This window comes from Bombus huntii, chromosome 11 (assembly GCF_024542735.1).
Source record: "Bombus huntii isolate Logan2020A chromosome 11, iyBomHunt1.1, whole genome shotgun sequence".
Taxonomy (NCBI): Eukaryota; Metazoa; Arthropoda; class Insecta; order Hymenoptera; family Apidae; genus Bombus; species Bombus huntii.
Genome location: NC_066248.1, coordinates 3,905,014 through 3,920,313, shown reverse-complemented (window position 1 = coordinate 3,920,313; position 15,300 = coordinate 3,905,014). Strand labels below are relative to the sequence as shown.

General features: G+C 39.3%; 1 protein-coding gene and 1 long non-coding RNA gene across 12 annotated transcripts in view; one reads left to right on the top strand and one right to left on the bottom strand.

Annotated features, from left to right (window-relative positions):
• Nucleotides 1–15,300, top strand: part of LOC126870863 (lutropin-choriogonadotropic hormone receptor) — a 37,744-nt gene that overhangs the window by 16,247 nt on the left and 6,197 nt on the right. For 5 of the 11 annotated variants that reach the window (XR_007691457.1, XR_007691456.1, XM_050628952.1 and 2 more), the window contains 8 exons: nucleotides 10,768–10,839; nucleotides 11,941–12,012; nucleotides 12,280–12,348; nucleotides 13,150–13,293; nucleotides 14,097–14,237; nucleotides 14,814–14,879; nucleotides 14,981–15,124; nucleotides 15,204–15,275. Coding sequence is in view for 9 of the 11 variants with exons in the window: in XM_050628952.1 (XP_050484909.1) it covers nucleotides 10,768–10,839; nucleotides 11,941–12,012; nucleotides 12,280–12,348; nucleotides 13,150–13,293; nucleotides 14,097–14,237; nucleotides 14,814–14,879; nucleotides 14,981–15,124; nucleotides 15,204–15,275 (780 nt within the window). In the remaining 2 variants the exon portion in view is untranslated. Of the gene's footprint in view, nucleotides 1–10,767; nucleotides 10,840–11,018; nucleotides 11,234–11,277; nucleotides 11,810–11,940; nucleotides 13,294–14,096; nucleotides 14,238–14,813; nucleotides 14,880–14,980; nucleotides 15,125–15,203; nucleotides 15,276–15,300 lie in introns of those variants that run through there. The other 6 variants (XM_050628959.1, XM_050628961.1, XM_050628957.1 and 3 more) reach the window with 6 other exon arrangements.
• On the bottom strand, nucleotides 5,911–10,758 carry LOC126870889 (uncharacterized). Its single transcript, XR_007691467.1, has 2 exons — nucleotides 10,474–10,758; nucleotides 5,911–10,386 (listed from the first exon to the last, which is right to left on the bottom strand). It is a non-coding gene; the product is annotated as an uncharacterized LOC126870889 (long non-coding RNA).

The following is a 15,300-nucleotide window of genomic DNA, read 5'->3' as shown; positions in this document are numbered from 1 at the left end:
CCAAAATTGCTTTTCTTCCGTAATCGTCGACCTCGTTTTGTACAATTTTTTACGAATTTTTACGTATTGTTCGATACAACGGTGTCGATCCGGTGAAAATGACCGGTTCTACGATTTTATAAACGTGCCAAGCCTCCTTCAGCGATCACTGTGCCAGATGTATAATACATTTCGTCCAATAAAAACGTACCACGTACCGTGGAATTCCTTTTGCAAGAAAGTAATAAATCGATAAATATAAAAGTATTCGATTATTACGTATTTTCTAAACACCGGTGGTTCTTACCGATTTTGGAAAAAATAGCCTCGTCTCGACAATCGGTAGTTCTGGTGTTAGCCTGTCCATTCAAGAAGAAAGTACCAGTGCGTTTCGAGTATCCGTGATATTATCGCGAAATTGTAAATTATCGTAAAATTCAACTTTTCATCGTGCACAGATCGTCCCACTGGCCACTGCGACCAGTTCAATACGCGTCTACGAAGTCACGCGACTCTTCGTGGATCCTCTAATTCGTCCATCCGACGCGAAACCGATCTCCAGTAGATAGAGGAACTCCTGGTCAGACCCAGCGCCCGTTGTCATACGGTAGCTTTTATATCACCGCGAAAGTTTTCGAGTATTATCGTGAAAAACGACCGGTCATAAACAGAAGACGGATCACTCGGTCCCTGTCCTGGTGAATTCTATCCTCCTCCTTCTCCTCCTCCTCCTCCTCTTCTCAGACATTTTCCAACTGCTGTTACGCGTTTTTCTCTCTTGCACGATACGCGTAATCTAATATCTTGATCGTATGGCGTAATACGGAGGACCAGAATGGTTCTACCCGGTGTAATATAAGGGTCGTTATCGAGCGAACGTTGACAGTAAATTTAGAAGTCGGAACAGAATGGCGCATTAATTCTCGTGAGTAGGTTTTTTTTTTTTTAATTGTTTGATCCAGACACGCGCTTTCTCTGCACCCGGGTTTATTTCTCCTTAGATCCATATCGTAAATCACGCGATACTAAATTTACAGCGGGCTAACCCGAAACACGATAAATTCACAGTTAGATAAATCACAGACTTAAGAATCTAATATTAAATGCCTGGTCGATTTCGTAGAAATACTCGTTAAATCGTCGGGCTATGAATCGAATCGTTCGAGCTTCGTCGTTATTCCACACATTTTCATTAACGTTCATACTCGTTGTTTGGGAATATAATATCTCGCGCGAACGAGACGATCGTTGTTAGAAAAGTTGTTCCACGTTCCGCAGAATATATTGCGTCTGTTTACGAGTACGCGCGAATTATCCTTCGTCGAGATTGTCCAGAAGATTTATTTTATTTATAGGATAGTGTAGATCTGACGTAAAACACTTCTTAGATAGAACAGCGTAGATTTTCCTTCGTTCTACGTAAAACTCTTTTTTTTTTCTTTTAAATAGATTGGTAGAAATCCTCGTTCATTTTGTATGAAACTTTTCTTAGATAGAATAGTATAGATTTCCATTCGTGTTACGCAAGACTATTGTTTTTAAATAAAATAGCGTACAATTGTTCGTTCGTTTTGCGTACAACTTTTTCGATAGAATAGCGTAGATGTTCATTCATGGCACAATAGCGTACGTTGAAACGAGTTCAGTGATCAGCCACGTAAGGTCATTCGAACGTAACACATCGTCTTAAATTAGCGAGATCTCGAGTAGTTGTGTCATGTAAATCGCGGGTCATTCACTAGCGAAACCCGCGTGATTCTCGTACACGCTGGAACTAGATCGCTCGTTTATTGACCGTGAATCGTTCTATCATATTGACGAAGATAATAATAATAATATTTCAAAGCATCGAGGATAAATAATAACGTAATAAATAAATAACGTATGACGAACTGAAGGATGGTTCCCCTGGTAAATCGTGAAACTAACGTAACATTTGCATTAACGAATTAAAGTAACGTCGTATTAAAATCCAGGCAAGAAACACGACGAAATTTATGAAACGATCTATTCTCTAAAGCCTTTCAACAGTCAAAGCGACGAACTTGTGTTAATTCTCTTTATTTTATTAGATACAGTCGGATTAGGAATAGATGATTCACTCGCGTGATTTTCCTTACAGTCTTCGTATTGATCTCTGTAAGTTTGAATTTTCTATTTGAATCTTAATCGATTCATATAGAAGAAAAAACATATTTTTCAACAAGGAATCGATTTTGAATTTCACGGAGCTGTTGGCCGTGTACAGGATGAATTCGACGATCTACTACACTGTAACTTCGGGACGACCTGGAATTCGGAAATTTCGCTTCCACCAAACGAAACAACATCGAGAAAGTTTATCGATACAGCGTGTTTACCTATAGGTTTTCCACGGTGTCGACAAATATTAAACTAAAAGGGAACGAGTAAAGCGAATATCTTTCAAAAATGATAGCCGACTACGCAAGAATAAAAGAACAAAAAAAGAAAAGATACACGCGTTCTGCTAATTGTCGGAGATACGAGGTACTATACACGTTCAGATATTTTCAAGTAACTGATATCCTTGCCGAATTTACAGATATGTAACGTTTAAAAATAACGTAGCCGCGTACGCGCGCCGATTAAAAATTCTCTCAGTGGCGATTATTATACGTTCTGTAAGTACCGTGAACGTTCGATTACGGCACTTTTAAACGTCGCTTGTCGCCGCAAGTTCGATAACTATATCGGTTGCTTGAAATTATCCGAACGTGTACCTCGTATCTTGCTGAATGAAACTAAAGCATAAAGTTTATGTCCTGCCTTTTTGTTTTATCTTCCGAGGTTAGCGTGATCGGGTATCGTTTTCTTTTAAATTCTTGTTTCATTCAATTTACGGCGACGATCAGTCCGTGAATGGTTTAAATATCACTTGATACAGAAATATTATACCGACAATGGGCTTTCTGCTCGTGTCTTTTCTCCCTTCGCAGAAAATCATCGCTCCGTTCGACTCAAGCTACGATAACATAATGAAAAGCGGATGGAAAATCGGTATAGTCCTCGAGCCGGATAAACTACCCTCCAGCGATCGATCGTTCGAACACAGTAGGGGGATCATTTCCCTTTTACTGCAGTAAGCTCGTAAAAAAGACGGTGGCTGCATTATTTGTGGAACAACGCGACATACGGGAGAGAGAAAGAGCCAAAAAAAGACCGAGATAAACCTATGATGAAAAGTAGCGAGACGACTACGATTGGAATAACGATGACACCCGCCTCCGTTCCGCCTCCGAATGACCGATCCCTCGTCGTTCCCGGGTCCTCTTGTTCCTCGCTGTTCTCCTCTTTTTTTATTTTCGACCCAGTCGGAAAAAATTGCGATCGATAAAAGCCATTTTTCGAGAACGTTGTATCTAACGTACCGTTTTTATTGCCAAGCGTAGCAGTTACCATTTTCGTGGAAATATTGCCGCTCAACGTAAAAATTCTTCTAGGATTATCCGACAGCGATTCCACGTTTATTTCGATTATTTTCCACATTGTCCGCGAAGTATTTCGTCGAAGTACTTCGACGACGTAGCGTTATCATAGCGTTTTTTGAAATTCAATTAACTGCTGAAGCAGGCGTTTAAAGAGATGACGAGGAAGATAAATTGTCAGAGAAAAAGCAGCTAGTTCCGCGTAAACGCGTCTCTCGTTACGATAAACTCCTATCCGTGGCTCACCGCTGCTCCACGCTACACGAGACGCGCGAAAGAAAAGTTGTCCGAGCATTCGCCATCCATTTCTCTCCCCCGATCCGAGAAACTAGGATTTTCTCTTGCAAACGATCCCCTCCGCGAAACTTCCTCTTGAAAAAGTCATCGAACATTCCCATTGAACGCAAACAGCCTTCCTGTCCTCTTCGTGAAACTCCGCGAAACCTTTTCTTGGGAGCTAAAAAACTTTCATTACCGAGGCAAAGATGCTGGAAGAAAGGCAAACCTCGCAAAGAGTTCACGTTCTTTCTTCTCTCTTCCTTTTTCTTTCTTTCTTCTTCTTTATTCGAGCGACGTTCAGTCGACGCGAAAAATCAATGCATCCTTTTCGTTCTGCTTCGTTTTCGACGAGTCTCATCTCGAGCTTGCGTCGGATGGATCGATGTTTGCTTAGCCGAGCGTGAAACAGGTCGGATAAGAAGAGCCGACAGAATGATTAATTGGCGGCGATTATGAAAACGTACGACCATGGGGGCCGAGTCTTTTGAAATTCATAAACGTCGTTGTTCTTCGTGTCTGGCCATCGTCCGAACGAAAAACAGCCGTTGACGAGGAAGCATTACGAAGGAAAGTTTTCGGATCGGGCAATCGCTGGTTGCGTGTTACGCGAAATATTCGTCTTTTGCCTTTCTTCCTTCTCTCGCGAGCCCTGTCAGTAATAACATTCGCAAATGAAACAGTCATTTCGTTGCAACTTGACTCTATATTATAGCAGCCACGCGTACTCCGTGTTCGACGAGTATACTCGTCATCGCTTACTTCTCGCGACACGTTTTAGGTACACGTTTCTCAAAGTTTTCAAAGAGCTCGCGACAAACAACTGGTTAAACCGTGGAATCGCGTACATATCGTAGTATCGTAGACAAATGGCTAGGAGATATTGGGTGGGCCATAAACAATGTCGCGAGAAAGGCGAAGTGCCGACTGGTCCATCAATTTGTCGTCGGTCCTTCAGTCGAACAGTTACTCTGAGAAAGGACCTACGTGACCCTGGCCTTTGAAAAGACAAAGGGATGCTAAGCTAAGGGAAGACAAAGGGAGAAAGACGAATTAACGATCAGTGTGAGTTGAGAAGTCAAAGTGTTGTGAGCGTTGGAACCGTGATGACGAGAGTTGTAAATTAACTATTTACTTGTCTTACTTATAGCACATTACTGTATTTAGTCCACGTTATATAACCATCGTTTCCTGTTCAACCAACGCCTGTTTAATCCACCTTAAATAAATAAATAATAAAATCCTACAATATGAATTCCCAACCAAGCGTATACGTCAGAGTTGCGCTCGGTTACGATTCGCTGAACAAAAGGATTCGGAGAGTGTACCCGGCTTATTTCGCAAGTTTTTCTCGTCGATTAGCATAAAGATCCGATAAAACTCGATACTGCTCGATTCTTTGCATTCCATCTAACCTAGATTCGGCTTCGTGCTTGATTTTGGGCACGTTGTTTCCAGCGGAGGTAGCTTTTCCGTTCTACCATCTTAGCGTAATGAGCGTGACGAACGGGGTTAATCGCGCTATTAAACGCCAGGCAGCGAAACAACGTGCAAAAGTGGCGTAAATGTATGTTATTGTTTTGTCAAGCTACGAGACCGTATTAGAATAGATAGAGGAAGTGCAGCGCATTTGGAACACTGTTGGTAATTTCGAATACCAAACTACCTAAAAGGCTACTAACTTTATCCAACTCGTGACACCGCAAACGATAAGAGCGAACGATCTGTTAACCAAAGACATTGGCCGACGAATCGTAACTTTGATATTTCTTGAACTGAATCTGCAGCAAAAGGCCAATTTATGGTAAATTAAAAATAAAAGAAAATAACGATTTCGTTAGGGTAACGCAGATGTAATTCGGAACAGCGATGTTCCAATTTACCTTCGCTGTATAAGTTCAACCAGTTAACTGCGGAATTTAGTTTCAGAAATTTCTCGTGTAAATAAATATAAACGACGACGTGTATACTCGTCAAACGTTAACTGATTAAAAAACGAGATGATAATAAAATTACTTTCTCCTACGATTTAATCAGTCACAAAAATCGCACAACGTAGGAACTAGACTTGATAAGTATCAGTTCTAGGTCTTCAAATTTACTTGCGGTAGATACAGGTGTAACTTTTGCGCTCATTAACCAGTACATTCACAGTGTACTCACGAATTTCACAAGAAACACTGCACTCTTCGTCCCTTCTGTCCTCGTAATTTTTTTTTTTTATTTATTTATTTAAATTTTACAATTTGTCCAGTAGGACATTCCTCGTAATTCGCATCGCGAAAGAGGCCTACAACATCCTCCTCGGTAGGTTTCTCTTCGGAATTCCGAATTCGTAACGTTAAAACGAAACATCAAAAGCCTACAATTTCACGTCACAGTTTGTACTCTCGAGAGCAGTAGGAAAAAATTGTTCACGAAGCCGTAGAATTAATGCACGAACGGATAGATTATGCGATTTATTAACTTTGTAGTACTGACAATTATCTTAATCACTTAGCTGTTTTTGACGAGTATATTCGTCATGAGGAAACGGCAATATTTTGTAATTTTTCAATCGAACCAGAGTTTCATATACTTTTTGCTTTTCGCTGTTACCGAAAGTTTGAAACGTCCAAGTTTATTCATTTCCCGTATAATATAAATAAATATAAATAAAACGTGGTTTTATTCGTTCTTCCATCCTCTGCCATAATTTTTTACTCGTCTTAAGCAAGCTGATATTCCAAATATGCAGCACTTTCTCCATTATCCTAGAAGACTGCTTCGTAAATCAGAAGCACAGAGGGAAGCTTCATAATTCGAAGGAGAAGAATAGTTTATCATACTCGAATTCCTTCGAAGTTTTCGCTTTTGCTACTGAAAAATTCTGTGAAATATTTTTCCATTAAACATACCGACCAACTATGGGGAACAGCGAGTAATTCCAACATAGAAATTCTTCGACGATTCCAATCAAAAACTCTAAGATCTTTGATAGATGCACCTTGGGACCATCGGATTTGTTGGTGACGATTTTGGCTAAGAGACTGAGGGAAATAGGCTTCGTTGTTAATTGGTTAAACGAAGGTTGGTGGACTAGGAAGGGTCTTAACCGCCCTCGAGAGAAAGTGGTTAGTGGGAGGAAAGTTGCATCGTGCGTGAGAAAAACTAACTTTCCCTTGTCAAGCCGTAGTAGACAATGGTCTTTAGAAATGATTCGGAAAACAGATGTTCGTTGAGTCTGAAGGACCTTAGCTGGCAAATTACTGGCATTTATGACGGGTCCTTAAGAATATTGAGGTACGCAGCGAGGATGGGCGGACATCTGGTTCCCGTCTGGCCCGCGGTGTGTGACCTGGTCTAGGTAGAGTGTCGCCCCACGTAATAATTGATAATCTGATAATCGGTAACGCGTGTGTGTATGAAGTCATCGGATTTGTATCGCCTGGGATAAAATTCGATTCGTTTGAAATCCGACGTTATGGGATTTCTATTCACTTCGTTGGGCTCCAGCAACCATTCACGATATCCCTCTTTTTCTCCGCGCTCTCGTAAAACATCACTTTTGTTCCACTTCCATCTAAGATTTCGTACGATCGATCCAGCTTAACCAACGGGAATTCGTCTCACGATTTAAGCAATTTTCATATTATCCGTGCGATCTCCCCGATCTAATAAAACTTCGCTCCGCTTTCGGTTTTTCAGCAATTTCGACGGCAGACGCCTTGCTCGGCGCAGACACGCGTGTACGCTTCGAAAAGATTCGTATCGCGAACACAGAATCGACGAAATCGAATTCTCTGGAATGCCGGAAATGAAGTAAAGAAACGGATCAAGGGATCCGCAGGAAGTTTCATCCTGTTAAATAATATCTTTGTCTTGCATAAGTTTGGCAGAATTCGCGGATGCGCCTGCGTAAGTTAACTCGATCGATGTGTGGAAACACGCAGGCCACACGGAAACCACACGGAACAACGGAGCTTCGCTTTCTTTTGCGTTTCTTTTTCTTTTTTTTTTCTTTTTAATATTCGCTTTTTAATTGGTGCTTTTCAACGTTGTTCTTCGTTCGACGTTCGATTAAGAAATAGAGAAAATGGAAGAAGAAGGCACATAGCGTTTTAAATTCGTAAAAACATTTGAGCATGTGCGAACATCCTTTACGAATATATCACAAGCGTTATATGGAACATTTTGAAATTTTCTTAGCACCGCAACGAGATCCGGCTGTCGTGATTGTATCGATAAAGTTTGGGACAAATCTGAAAATGTACTTAGGAGGTGCGCAACAAGATATTTATATATTGTACGAGTGTAGCAAGTATACAGTATGTTTCCAGCGACTGGGACGAGCCATATAGCGTTAAAACGGTAGAACATAGGCATTTTCATTAGGAAAACTCGAACGGTTTCGAGTGATACGTCACGTGGCGCACGTGTTTTTTTCCGAAAGTGGAGGCGTTTCAAAGATTTCGAAATCATCTCTATTTTCTTATACGTTATTTTACATATCATTCGACGCATTTCTTCGTTCTCTGCCAAGATCTATCGACTTCAGTCGGTGGTCAAAGTATCGATGAAAAAAACCATCGGAGATTTGCTCGTTCTTTTGCTTCGTTTTGGAGAAAATCGGGGGAAAAGGAACAAAGATCTTGTCTTAGCTTATTTATTTACATCTATTTATTCGTCTTGCCATCGATTATTACTATTATTTATAATAATATATTATTAGTTATAAAATAGTCGTCTAGAGCAGTCATTGTTAGACGTAACGCTCGCATTGCTGCGACAGATCAGAATTTCGAACGACGATAAGACGAATAATTCGCGATTCTCTTTAAAATTTATCAAAAACCAGCAGATCTCTCCCCGTTTATTTTTCTATTTCTCTCTCTCTTCTTAGTTTATCGCCTTCACACGCGGTTCTAAAGTTCCGACATTTAAATCGGAGACACCCTGTATATACTTTCAGATTGAGCTGAAATTTTTCCAACAGCAGTAGTCGCGTCTCGTTGCGTAGCGCCGATAAAATTTCAAGATGCTTCACCTAGCGAGCACGATATTATCCACGTTGTATTTCATTTTCTGTATCTTCCTCACGTTGTGTCTTCCATGGTAACCGTTGGAGAATACTTTCGCCAGATACCGTCAAGCTTCGAATACGATGGAAATTAGCGAAAATACCGGCGTTGCTTCTAGCAGCCAGGACACTAAGCGCATAAATCGTCGAGTCACGCGTCAGCCATTTAAACAGACGGATACACTCGAACAGTCATTCTATATCCGTGGTGTTCAAGTGGCTGCGTGCTCGATATCGGCGAATTTATGCGGCCGTTAAGGGGTAACCAGCACGTAATTGATACTATACCGAGGATAATATGACCACCGTTCGTTGGAAAATCACTTTACGGCCGTGTAAAACGAACGATATTTAAAACGACGAACGACAGAATTTTCGCAGATTTGCTGTTGCCGCGCGAGAGGCTTACGCTTCGCCGAATTGTATCCAGCTTGCAGGTCGCCGTAAAACACGGTGATTGGATACGCAACGAGGGGGATGGCGTACAAACGTAATTGTATGGAAATTTCTACGAATTCTTATTTTTCCTACCCTATGCTCGCCATACGATTTTCACGCTTACTCTACGATATCTCTTTCGAGCAACGATTACGTTAGGTTGTCCCAAAGCTTTCTTTCGTTTTGTAAAGGAAATGTCAGTTGCATAACATTTTCTCTTTTGTTGAATTTATTATTATTATTATTTTAAAATTCATTATCATTTCATTGAACCATGCGGTGACCATTTTCTTCTATTACCCTGTTCCGTTTACGTTTCACAGATTAGGTTGTCGGATGAAGTAGCTGCGCGCAGATAGCGAAAGACACTTTTGGGACAAGCTAATAGTATAAATTATATTCGTACAATTTTCATTACGATTGACAGTAGCAGCGCGCGAGTTTTGGTAAAGTGATTCAAAATCGACGAGATACTAATAGCCAAATTGCAGATGTTTACGCGTATTTTTGACCTGGGGGTTTTTTTAATTCCCAGTTCCAAAAGTCTGCAAAACGCGTGTTATGATATAATACGTAGAAGCGTGTGAAATAATCAAAGTACAGCAAACTTATATTTAGTGGATAGAAGGAAATTTGTATCCTTGTTTTATCCTAAATTTTAATCCTTCGAGAAATCCGCATCGAACGCGTTGAACATTTCCTCGTATCGTTGAAGGTAACGAAGATATCGTTCTTTGACGGAAAACCGAAATTTCTATCGAAATTGCTGCACGCTCGTGCGTCACGACGTATCGTACGACGAGATACGTAAAAATTCGTTGGACCGACAATTGGCACGACGAAACGACGAAATACAACTGGTTTTGAGACACCCGGTATGTAGAGGGTGTCTAGAGGAGCGCACCGAAGTAGAATCGGTCTGTCGTAAACTCGGCGCGTCTGTCCTGTCTCGTGAGGTGGGTGTGAAATTGGGAAGGCAGCTAAGCAGAGGAGAGGATTCGTCAGGAACGTTTGACGACGGTTCACGCTTGAAAATACAGAACGTACGTGACGGCGGCTAATAAATTTTCAGTTTTACGGGTCCGTACTATTTGCATTTCTTTCTTCGTTCCATTACCCGTCTTCTCCTTCCTCTTTATTTTCCTGACTTTATATCTACGTTATATAACAGGGCCGGGACAAACGACACTAAGGACAAAAAGAAAAATTACAAACAATTCCCCTTATCGTTATCGAATATCTCGGCTAATCCGACTATCGAATTGCCATACATACGCTTTGTGTTATGCAAGTTCCATTTTTGTCGCGGATAACAGACCAACGAATAACGCGTTGGACGTAACTTCGTTAGATTTTCTGTTACTTATGTCGCTCGTAATCCGGCTGTTGTGTAATAATTACAAAAAGCAGGGAACAAACACGACGAACAATTCTACTCTTCTATTCCTCTGCTTGAAACGACAGGCTAACACGATCATTTCACTTCACTCGTCACTTTAACAATATATTTAATAGTATGTATCGATACAGGTGTTTGTATTCATTGTACCATTCGTTGGATTGTTGCAGAGACCTAACGAGCAACAACATAACAGACATTCCAGCCCGTGCCTTCCATCGAATTTTCAATCTTGAAGTGTTGTAAGTACAGAGAGGAAATGATAGATTTCCCTTATACATATGTATATATATCTGATACATATTATTAGACACGTGCACTATTGCAATATATATATTTGTTGAAAATGACAAGGTGAGCTCGTGCTCGCCATCCAAATGCAGATGCGCTAGTTACAATAAATAGTAACTAGAAGCTAGTTCCAGATACAATCGACAGATTTAATCGATAGGTTCGAGATGTTCTTTCGATTTTATCCCTAGTCCATGTAAGAAAGTGCGATAAAGGTTTTTCGACTCAGAACGGTAGATTTATCCAAAGAATAAAATAATAGCTATTGTGATCCTACCTCTGAATACAGAAATAACAACAATATTTATACCTTAATTGCAATAATCTTGTCCTAATTGCAATAGTGTACGTATCTAATACTATGTATCAGACTGCCCCAAAAGTGTCTTTCTTTTACAAATATGTCTTTTGCAACAATGCACCTTTCTACAAACGAAGCCTAATCTATCAAATGCTGTGATTTTTGTCTTATTGGGTTGGCAACTAAGTGATTGCGGATTTTGTCATTAGCTAGCAATGGGTTGGGTTGGGTTGCCAACCCAATAAAAGAACAAATGTGGTGCATCTATTATTTCTTTACGAAACGAAAGAAACTTTTGGCTGAACATAATATACCGAAAACTATCAAGCGCCAATAATTATCTAATTATTATTTTATTCGATAAGTTACGATAATAAGCAAATACGTGCATCATCATACGAACAATAAATGTAACGCCTAATTTCTTCAAAACGCTGAAACAACGCAGACATTGTCCATTTACGATTGTTAGAACGATAGAACAAATCTATTTAATGGGAATGCAACGATCGATATACAACGCTTCTAGAATAGAGTCGTTACAATCAAACGTATCCGCTAGAGTAAGTGAACTCTACTGGACTGGTGCGCGTCGTTAGACAAAAGAAACGAAAGTTCACGTAAGAACGATAATAAAAGAACAATTCGCTAGATAGGTCAAGAATACGAATATATCCACCGTTTACCCGACAACAATTTTGTCGCTTGTTTTTTTCACACATTTTTAAACGTATTTTACTGTCTTTTCCAGATTACTTCGACGAAATCATTTGCACACGATCGCCGACGATGCATTTACGAACTTAACGAGCCTTCGAGTATTGTGAGTGTTCCACAAATCGCACCAAAAATTCTTGCAAAAAAAGAAAAAGAAAGAGAGAAAAAGCAAAACGAAAAAGAAAGATTACTCTGTGTTCGTAAGAGAATTTATCGCTCGAATAATAAAAAGAAAAAAGACGGAGACCGGATGATCCGTTATGTGCTAAAAAAAAAAAAAAAAAAAAAAGAGAAAAGAAAAAAAGATAAAAAGGGATCACGTGTAGTGTCCGCGGATCTTTTTTAAAGTTGTAATTCTCTGTCTGCTTTGTAGGGAGCTCGATGACAATTATTTAACAAAAATTCCGACCGCGATCGTTAAGCTCTCTGGCCTTGAAGACCTGTAAGTGTGCATCGATTAAGTAAAATGTAATTTGACAACTTTTTTTTACATTCTATGAATACTACTTCCTTATCGAGCCGCGTCTCCTTCGACCGGATAGTTATATCATCGCGATTTTATCTCCATAATGAGAGATTTCCCGTTTTCTTAACGAAAATTGTTCGCCTAAGCGTACCAACCATTATCACTCTGCATTGCTGGGAAATCTTATCGGGACCGCACCTTGAGATTTAAATTGAACAATAAAAAGACTTCTAAACTTTTTCATCTAACTTCCTGCTTTATCTTTTGTCTCGTTTTTTAACTGAAAGTTTGTTACTGCGGCGAACAAACTTCCCTTCGCAAAGGAAAATAGGACAAAGAAAATGTCGTGTTTTAATAAAAAAAGAGAGGAAAAAGCGAATCAACGAAACTCGTTTCTCATCGGTGAAAAGAAAATAAAGAATCGTAATTTATCTGGAAGTCAGAACCGAAGAATGCTGGAACAAAAATTCAATGTATGTACTATCGGTAATGTCACGCGCAAAATTTCCAAAATTCATCCGAAACTAAAAAAACGATCAAAGCGATTTATGCAGAGTGATCATGATCGTTATGATTCCGTGGAATATCCTTTTCCTCGATCTTTCTGCTTTTCTATTGCCGATGTATGGTTAAGAAGATAATGACAAAATTTTAAAAATTGCTGAAACAAGCGAAACCGCGAAAGAGAGATCGACGCCGGTCCTTTTGTTTTCCGTTTTCACCGAAGGGAAGGAAGCCAAGAAAGTCGTATTCGTGTATGTTCCGTCGGTTCCGTAGGTCCCTGTCGAACAACCGGATCGAAACACTGGAGGAACACGTGTTTCAGCGTGTCACTAATTTATTGTCGCTCGATCTACGCGGAAATCCGATCAAGGAAATACACGGCAACACCTTCCGCAATCTATACAAGCTCCGTAAATTGTGAGTATAGATCTTTCTCGAGACGATTTGTCAGCTGTTAACCAGTTAGCCGTTGCGACTACTTTGGAAACTTTGAAAAGCGTGCACCTAAAACGTGTCGCAAAAAATAAACGATGACAAGTATACTCGTTATAATATAGAATTAAGATGTTTTATTCTTTAATTTTATTACCGACAGAGCTCGTCATAACACAAAATATTGCCGTTTCTTCACGACGAGTATACTCGTCAAAAACAGCTAACTGTACTTAAAAGTAAATAAATCTTATAGCGATTCTTGTGGTCAGACACGAAGATCCGACTCTTTTCCATCAGAGATCTCATAATTATAATAATAGATTCGGGGAATAATTGGACTATTGATATACAAGAAAATAAGTATCTATATTTTAAAAAATATCCGCGTATTGTCGGTAAAGAAGATAATTAAACTTGTTTCTCGAAGGAGAAGGACAATGAAAGAGAAAGAATTAAATGAATTTAAAAAATTAAATTTGGTATACGTGTGGGACAACGTGTTTGAGAAATAAATACAGATACAAATTTAGAAAACAAAATTTGCTCGAACTTCAACTTTCGACCATGTATTATAAAAGAAAATTAGAAATTTGATATACTTCAAAACGAAGTTAAGTCGAAAGCTTTTATATTATGCTTTAACAATGTAAATAGAAAATATTTCCTTTGGATCAATATCATGCGAATTTCCAAGTCGAGAATAACTAAGGTCTAAATCTGCCAGTTTATCGCTAAATAGAATCCAAGTCTGTTAAAAGAAATGTAACGTAGAAATTATTTTCTAGGATTCTTTCGAATCTGAAAGAATTACGGATATTCCCGAATCTAAATGGGACAAAATCGCTGGAGGTATTGAGGTTAGATCGAGCACAAGTGACGAGCGTTCCAACAAGTCTGTGCGAGCAGTGTCCAAAATTGAAAAGTCTGTAAGTGGATTTCGATTGTAACGCGAATGATTAATGCAAATAAACGTACGACAGGATGTAGAATATCAAAGACTGAAGTATAAATTCACCGTGGTAGTTTAATGCGGTTGAGGCAGCATTCTATTATAACGAATTAATTGCACGTCGATATAACTTGATTAATGGCAAATTAAATTATAATACGATGAGAAATTGATGAAGTTAAACTGGCGTATAAATTCGTTGTGCCGCATCAAACTGTCTGGTACGCATACATCGATATGGAAGAAATTACCATAACATAAAGTTATAATAATAAATTATAATAAAATTGTGTTATGGTAATTTATTTCATATCGATTTAGTCCGAGGTATCTTAAACGAGATTCCACTATAATGGATTGCCGTACTAATGTAAAGTGGGTAGAATATCAATCGATTCAAAATAAAATCAGATTCTATGGATAATTAATTCGTAATTCGACCTTGCACCGAATTCTCCTTTTATAAAAATCGTTCGATTGTTTATTTCAAAAATGTTATTTCTTCCCCTATCGAGATTGTTTATTTATTGAAATTTATTTTGACCGTTTCCAGCGACATGAAATCGAATTTTCTAACGGAGATGCCAAATTTACGAAATTGCAGCGAACTGAGGGTTCTGTAAGTATTGAGAAAGCAATAATTAAGTAGTTGGGTAAATACGAGGTTCGCAAAATTAAATATTTATTTTATACATAAAAAGGAAACATCTCTCTTTCCAGGGATTTGGCCAGTAACGTGATTCCTTCATTGCCAGATGAGCCGTTTAAAGGTCTGAACATGTTACACGACCTGCTTCTGTCGAACAACAAGCTGCAAGTGATCCCAAGCGACGCGTTCGTCGGGTTGTCAAGGTTGCAGGTGTTGTAAGTGTCGTCTCTCGCAATTAATCCCGTGTAGGTAGTTCACCGTTATCGTCTTGAAAAAGAGGACTTTATGTTTCAGGGATCTAGAGAGCAATTACATCGAATATATTCATCCCGATGCGTTTAAAGAGACGAAACATTTAGAGGATTTGTGAGTGTCGAAGGAAACCGCATTT